Genomic DNA, 7792 nt, shown 5'->3' on the forward strand with positions numbered 1-7792 from the left:
GAGTAGAGTGGATTTCTCAGGAAGCGTAGTTGTCTGTGGGATTTCCCATTCAGTGTAAGATGATGAGCTGACCTGGGCTGTCCTTCAGGAAGCTGGAATGTCAGGCCCAGGATGGTCAGCATCACTGCCCCAGGGTGAAAGGGGAAGCCAGTGAGAATGAGTGCAATCTAGGGATTAAGAGTGGGTTTGAATCTCAGCTTCACCGCTTACTACCTGTGTGACTTGGGGAAGTTACTTAATCTTTCAGAGACTCTGTTTCTTCAGTTGAAGGTAATACGTGTATTTGCCTCAGAGGGTGATTGGAAGGATTAGTGACATGACCCATGTAAGGGACTGAGATCTTGGTTTTGCACTTAGTAAGTACTTGATGAATACAAGCTTCTTTTATGATGTTGATGACAATGAATGTTAATGCTATGGTGAGGGCTAACCACCACCGCCAGCCCCAGCATTTTCTTCTTCATGCTATTGGGATGCCTGCTTTATGTCTGTGATTACATTTCATGAATTGGGCTCAGGCACATAATGTGCAAACACAAGGAACTTAAAAAATCCAAACATTTTCCCCAAGTCCAGAAAAGAAGGACCCAAATTCAGCCTACTGAAGACTAAGGGCTCTGGATGCTGGCTACTGGGCAAACTCCCAGAAAAATACATTGTTAAAATCAGGGCTGCCCATCAAGTTCTTTGTGGATGTTGACAGACTAGTTCTAAAGTTTATATAAAGAGGCTAAAGACCCACACTAGCCAACTCGATAATTGAAGGAGAGGATTGGCACTACCTATCCTCGAGACTTACTATAAAGTTACGGTAATCAAGACAGTGCGGTATTGGCAAGAGAAGAAACAAATAGATCAATGGAACAGAATAGATAGCCCAGAAATAGATTCACATAATTATAGTCCACTGACTTTTGACAAAGGAACAAAGGCAATACAACCGAGGAAAGATAATCTTTTCAACAAATGGATGTCCACATGCCAAAAAAAAAAAAAAAAAAAAAAAAAACACGAGAAGAATCCAGACACAGACCTTACACTCTTGACAAAAATTAACTCAGAATGCATCACAGACCTAAATGTAACATGCAGAACTATAAAACTCCTAGAAGACAACATAGCAGGAAACCTAGATGACCTTAGGTATGGCGATGACCTTTTAGGTAAACACCATAGGCACTATTCATGAAAGAAGTAACTGAGACGCTGGACTTCATTAAAATTAAAAATTTCTGTTCTGTGAGAGAATGGTAAGAGAATGAGAAGACGAGCCACCATCTGGGAGAAAATATGTGTTTTGCAAAAGACACATCTGATAAAGGGTCATTATTCAAAATATAAAAAGAGAAAAACAAACTCAAAACTCAACAAGAGAACAAACAACCCAATTAAAAATGGAGAAAAGATCTGAATAGACATCTCACCAAAGAAGATATACAGATGTCAGATAAGCCTGAAAAGAGCTGCACATCCCATGTCATCAGAGAAATGCAAATTAAAATGAGATACCACACAATACCTGTTTGAATGCCCCGACTCTTGACCACTCACACCACCAGTTGCTGGTGGGGAGGTAGAGCGAGAGGCACTCTCACATGCTGTTGGTAGGAGTGCACAATGGTTCCAGCCCCTTTGAGAGACAAGGTGGTGGTTTCTTACACAACTAAACGTATTCTTACTCTCCGAGCTAGCAATCACATATCCTATTTACCTGAATGAGTTGAAAACTTATGCCATGCAAAATCCCACACATGTATGTTTATGGCAGCTTTCTTCATAACTTCCAAAACTTGGAAGCATCCAGATGTCCTTCAGTAGGTGAATGAATGAACTATGGTACATGCAGACAATGAAATATTATTCATAGCTAAAAAGAAGTGAGCTATCAAGCCATGATAAGACATGGAGGGAACTTACATGCATATGGCTAAGTGAAAGAAGCCAATGTGAAAAGGCTACACACTGTATGATGTCAACTGTAAGACATTCTGGAAAAGGCAAAACTATGGAGACAGTAAAAGTAACAGTGATTGCCAGGGGTTGGGAGGTGGGTAGGGATGAACAGATGGAGCACAGAGGATATTTAGGGAAGTGAAACTACTCTGTATGATACCGTCATGGTGGATACAGGTCGTTATACATTTGACCAAACCCATAGAATGTATAATACCTAGAGTGAGCCGTCTTGTAAACTATGGACTTTGGGTGACTATGATGTCTCAATGTTGGTTCATTAATTTCGACAAACGGACCACTTTGGTGAGGGATGTTGATAATGGAGGAAGTTGTGCGTGTGTGAGGGCAGAGGGTATATGGGAAATCTCTGTACCTTCCCCTCAGTTTTACTGTGAAGCTAAAACAAGGCTGGAGGAAATTTGATAAATCTCCAGTTCGGGTGAGGAAACTGACCTGGCCAAGGTGTATAGCAACAAAACTTGGGTTGGAACCTCTATTCTTTCCATGGCTCCAAGAAGAGTCAAGCGTCCTGAAGCTGGTTCAGGAATACTTGAAATGCCCAACTGTCTTTGTCTTGACAGCGGTGTGCTCACGTAGAGACAGTATCGTGGGGGTGGTTCAAAGCTCTGGAGTCATGTGAGCCTGACTAAACCCCAGAACTACTACTTACTTCTTACATACAAGGTAGTGTGACCCTGAACCCACTACTTGACTGTATGACCCTCAATTTATTCATCTACCAAATGGACAAATAAAATCTATTCTACAGGTTAAAGTGAGAGTTCAATAAGATAATACATGAAATGACCTTAGAGCAAATGGCATTTACTGCTGCTATTATGATCATTAGTTATTATTAGCTTGGAGCAAACAGGGTCACTGCTGTGGTGATAGGAGAACAGAATCTGTGTGGTTGTCTATTTTCCTGAGCTGTCGTGAATGAGGGGTGGGCTTTGTGGTTGGAGGAGGAGCTTAGTAAGGGGGAAGGAACTGCAAAGGGAGGAAGGGTCCTGTGGCTTCTGTCCTGACCTGGTCCCACAAAATGGAAATGGAACAGCAGTTAAAGGTTTGGCGTTAAGTTAAAGTTACGCTAAAGACAGCGTGGGCCTGGGACAGAGGGCAGTGAGCGCAGCTGTGTCCCCGCACCCGCCTGTTTGCTACAGACCATGATGACAGGGGCTTTAGACTCAGGGAAGCTCCAGAAAGAAACAGCTGAGGCCAGAGGAGTGGGTAGGAGACCTGGACCCCTGGCTTGGATGGAAATATTGGGGGACATGAACATATTAACTATACCTGAGGATGCCCAGATATACCTGGGGAGGCCTGAGTATTAGGGCGGGAAGAATGAAGACCCAAATCAGCAGCTTGGGGCATCTGTATTTATGTGAATTCATTAACACCCAGAGGCCTAATTGTTTCATGTGTCTTCTACTTTCAACTGTGTAATAAGCTTGCTGAGAGCTGGGATGACCCTGAGTCTTACATTTCCGTACCTACACGGAGTCCGGTATGGTGTCTAGCACACAGGGGAGTGTTCAGTAAATATTCAGTAACTGATTCCTTGTAGATTGGTCTTGAACATGAGGCAGTAGAGGAGAAGCTTTTCCTAATCTTGAGTCATTTTGACATCTTTTTGTTATGGACGCACTAATGGAGGCTTCCCCAAATGGCATCATAATAATATGATGTATGATATGATGAGATATGATGAGATGAAATAATATAATATAATGTATTTAATGTAATGTAATAGAATAAACTTATTTGTATTAAGTGCCTGTAATAAGCCCAGCATTTAACCAACGTTACCATTTAGCTGCCTAATAATGACACAACTTTTATTATTACTGTTATCTCAGTTTCATAGATGAGGAAACTTAAGCCCAGAAAGGTTATCTAACTTGTGTAAGGTCACGTAGGTGTGTCTGCCAGGACATAGGAGTGATAGCTGTGGGGACTTCATGGCTCAGCGTGGTCTCTTGGTCCTGTTCAAAAGTGCAGTACTAAGCAGATGACGCCTCAGAAGCTGGTGACATAAACATAACTGAGGCTGGGTGGGGAACAGGAGCCTCAGCTTTTGGAATTGTGAGCTCCACAGTGGCAAATCAGAGGCTATAAATGCTCACCCGCTCAGATACAAATCAGGCCTGTTGACACAAGTGCAGAGCTTCAGGGACCCCTGAATTCTTGTTTTATGATTCTTCCACCCATTGAGTTTGGGGGAGAACCTAATGCATTCTATCCTGAAATGACAAGCTGACTTGGCCAACATAGTTTATGGCCTTCTCTGAGCACAGGGCGAGGCCATGGGAGTCGGGTGGGCACTTGCAAAACTGACCCTTTAGAGAGGAGGCTACTTGGCTGGTGCCAAATGCAGAGCAAAGTCCCGCAGAGTGGGTGCAGGGGTCTGCTGGTCTGTCAACTACAGCCAGTGGCACTTTTCATAGTCATGCTTCAAATGACACTGTGATCCTCTGTTTTGTGCACTTTCAGATTCTTTCCCCAGGCCTATTTTGCTATGTTATTAAAGCTTGGCGTCAAGTTCTATGGTAAAGCGTTTGTCTTCTTCCATGCGGTTCAACACCCCAGCCAATGATCTGTCTTTCTTACTTCCCTTGAGTCAAGCTCATGGTGACTCTTGGCTATCAAGGTTATAGAACTCTCCTTAGTAATACTTTAGCCAATATTTTCGGAGGGCTACTGAATGCCAGAAACTATACGAAGCATTTTACATGCATTACTTCATTTAACAGCTGCAGCAAACCGATGGGACAGCTGTTCACACACGTGCCTCTAATACAGCCCATCAAAGACCTGGCTGCACGACTTACACAAGTGAATGTACTGAAATGAGATTCTGCTTCTTAGCTGAAAAACCACAGAACCTGTAAACATCATGTAGATGATTACTCCAAAATAGGGAGATAAAAATACAAGCACTTTATTTGAAAAAGCAAACACAAAAGATAGGTGTAAATTCAAAGTGTTTACATGCTTCCATTTTGAATAATTCAGTTAAGAACCTATACAAGTTTGTTCCCAGAAGCTAATGCACCAATCACTAGTCTCCACTAAGGAAAAGGAATTCTAAAAATTAACATGGTTTTCAATAACTCAGATTTCACTATTTATATAGAAACCTAGAGAGACCAATAATATCCAATAGCTTCAAAAGATAAGCTAAAGACTTTTTGATGTAATCAATTTACCAATGTTTAATATACACACAAGGAAAATACACTCACTCTATAATTTCTTATAAAATAGCAAGTAAGGAGTAGATGTAGGAGATGTAGAAGGGGAAAGAGAATTCAAAAAGTCCTTCTCTTCAGTAACTTTCACTTGAGAATCATTAAAAAGCAACCACTTCCCCTCATACCCCTTTAAGCTTTGCACTGCATATGAAATTTTGTTTTCAAAATCACTCATGTTAATGCCTGTTTGGTCATTGGATTCCTTGTTTCTATCAGATTCATGGGTCCCATTAGTATTGTTAGTCTCAGAATTTCTATTTTCAGCAAATGCTGCACTGGCAACTTTATCAGGATGAGATGCTTTGTTGAATAACTCATAATCTGCTTGAGTCTTTTGTCCTCTGAGAAGTCCAAGAGTGTCTACATTTTTTTTGTTCAAAACTTTACTTGGCTGGGTATTTCCACTGACTCTAATCGACACTTCTTCATCGTCATAGTTTTTGACCACACCCCTTGCTTCCTCCTTGTTCGATGGTCCTGGCTTACCTACTTCACACGTTTGGTCGATCACAAAATTTTCCTCATCTACTTCTAAACTGTTAAGGTCAGTGACTTTCACAGAAGCAGTATAATGCCCGCTACTAATTGTAATGCCACTATGCATCACAACTGCAAATAATCCATAGCTGTCCTTGGTTGGCTTTGTGCTCCATTCTTCTAGTGACAGTTTAAGGGGTATCAGTAAAGGAGTGTTGATCTTGGAAAGTCCACCACCATAACAATCAAACTCCAAGCCACTAGCAGCAAAGCACTTCAAATGAATAGTTAGAACTTCAGGCATTGCGTCAAACAAAAGACTTCGTTCAGCTTCAGTATAATGATGGCAATTTTCACAGAAATATTTATTTTCTCCTCCAATCCTCTCCACTGAAGCAAACTGGGAAATTGCCCATCTCAGGGTCTTCATGTCTGGTTTTGGCTCTGAAGAACTTTCAGGACTCTCCTCTACTTTGGAAAGCTCATCTTCTTGCACTGGTACGATGACGTCTTGAAACTCTTCTCTTCTTTCTGTTAAACTTTCACATTCTAAGCAACGAGTCCTTATTACCAGCTGACCTTGAAATAATTTCTCCACCAGCTCAAAACCAATTGGCTCTGCACCTTTGTTGATGGGCTTAACTTCCTTCACAGGCATAACATTCTTCCCTGGAGATTGAAGTCCACAACCATCAGCTGTATTATCATTCTCATACTTCCCCATGTCCTCTTCAAGACCACATTCATTTTCTTTAGATTGTCCTTTGGATTCTTGGTTGGTTGTTATTTTACCCAGACTAAAGGATTTAGAAATAATGCTGGGTTGCTTAGCTGTAGACTTGAACCGGTTTCTTTTAACTCTTGATTTCTTTTGTGAGGGTCTTGCACTCTCATTTTCAGAAATGTACTGGGGGATTATTTTAGCAGGAATATCTGATGAATCAACGGTAGCTTTTCTTTTTGATCTGGTTTGTCTCTGGTTTTCTTTCAAAGACTGGTGGTCCTTAGAGACTTTAACTTTTCTCTTCATGTTACCAAGTTCAGTGTCACTTTTTCTTTTCCCATGTACTTTTGGCAGTTTTTCTTTATAGTCTTCAGAATGCCTCATACTGTCCATCTCCATGCTGTTATGGCCACTCATTTCCTCTTTCTGATGTTTTTCTTCTACCTTAGTAGATAACTCTGCCACATTTTTTACTCCTTTTCTTAGGAGGTGGCATGTTTCTTGAATGTGTCCCAAAATACACTGTAATACTTCCTGTGCATCATGCTGTAGATATCCTCCATACATAGGGTTGAGTTTCCTGAGTGTGTTAAGTAGTCGCCTTGGCTGAGTAGCAAGTTTACGAGTATATTTCTCTGGATGTAAGAGAAAACTAGCCTGAAGCTGTTCGACTGAAATGATCAAGGAATGTAAGCTGCATATTAGTTCAAAACTTACTGAAGAATCTCCTTTGCAATTTCCCTTAGCTTTTTGACTGGCTTCATCTTTTAGGGCTTCTTTCTTCCTTGAAATACTATTAAATAAGTGCTTCACTCCAGATTTAAAACCAGGACAAAAATATAATACCTGAAGTATACTATTAAGATAACAAGTATTGCCGAGATTATTCAGTCCCACAAACGGTAACAAGTTTTTTCTCTTCTCACAGTTGACACGTGAGGACTGTGCTGCAGGAATAACTTGATCAATTTCAGATCCTCTGTATTCAGAAGTTTTTTTCTTCATTTCCTTGAGAATCTGTGAAATCCAAGGCTCTCTTGGTTTCCTTCTTCTGAAAAAACTTCAAGGGACGTCTGGGTTTTTTTGAGGGACTACCTCTTGAAAGCCTATTACTTTCACGAGGTATGACACGGGGCATTTTCTCTTCAAATCCCAAGGAGTTGAGGAGAATTCATTTATACAGGGACCCTGTAATCACCAAGCATATCTAGAATATAACATTTGACCAGGCGCCGTATCTCCTGCTATACCATTTCTTGCTCCTGGCTGTCCTTATCACTGGGGGTTGTGACATCACCAATGTTTCTCCCGTAACTATGGTCATGGCCCAGAGCGCGAGGTCCGCGGCGGTGACGCCGACGAGTCTAACCGGGCTGAGGGC

General features: G+C 41.4%; 1 protein-coding gene across 1 annotated transcript; it reads right to left on the minus strand.

Moving 5' to 3' along the window:
• Window positions 1-5174: 5174 nt before the first annotated feature.
• On the minus strand, window positions 5175-7549 carry LOC132485952 (ubiquitin carboxyl-terminal hydrolase 1-like). The gene is given in 2 exon segments (XM_060092578.1): window positions 5175-7407; window positions 7409-7549. Coding segments are annotated over 2 exon segments (2346 nt in total). The 3' UTR covers window positions 5175-5202.
• Window positions 7550-7792: the final 243 nt, after the last annotated feature.

The sequence above is a fragment of the Mesoplodon densirostris genome, chromosome 3, assembly GCF_025265405.1.
Source record: "Mesoplodon densirostris isolate mMesDen1 chromosome 3, mMesDen1 primary haplotype, whole genome shotgun sequence".
NCBI classification, from domain to species: domain Eukaryota; kingdom Metazoa; phylum Chordata; class Mammalia; order Artiodactyla; family Ziphiidae; genus Mesoplodon; species Mesoplodon densirostris.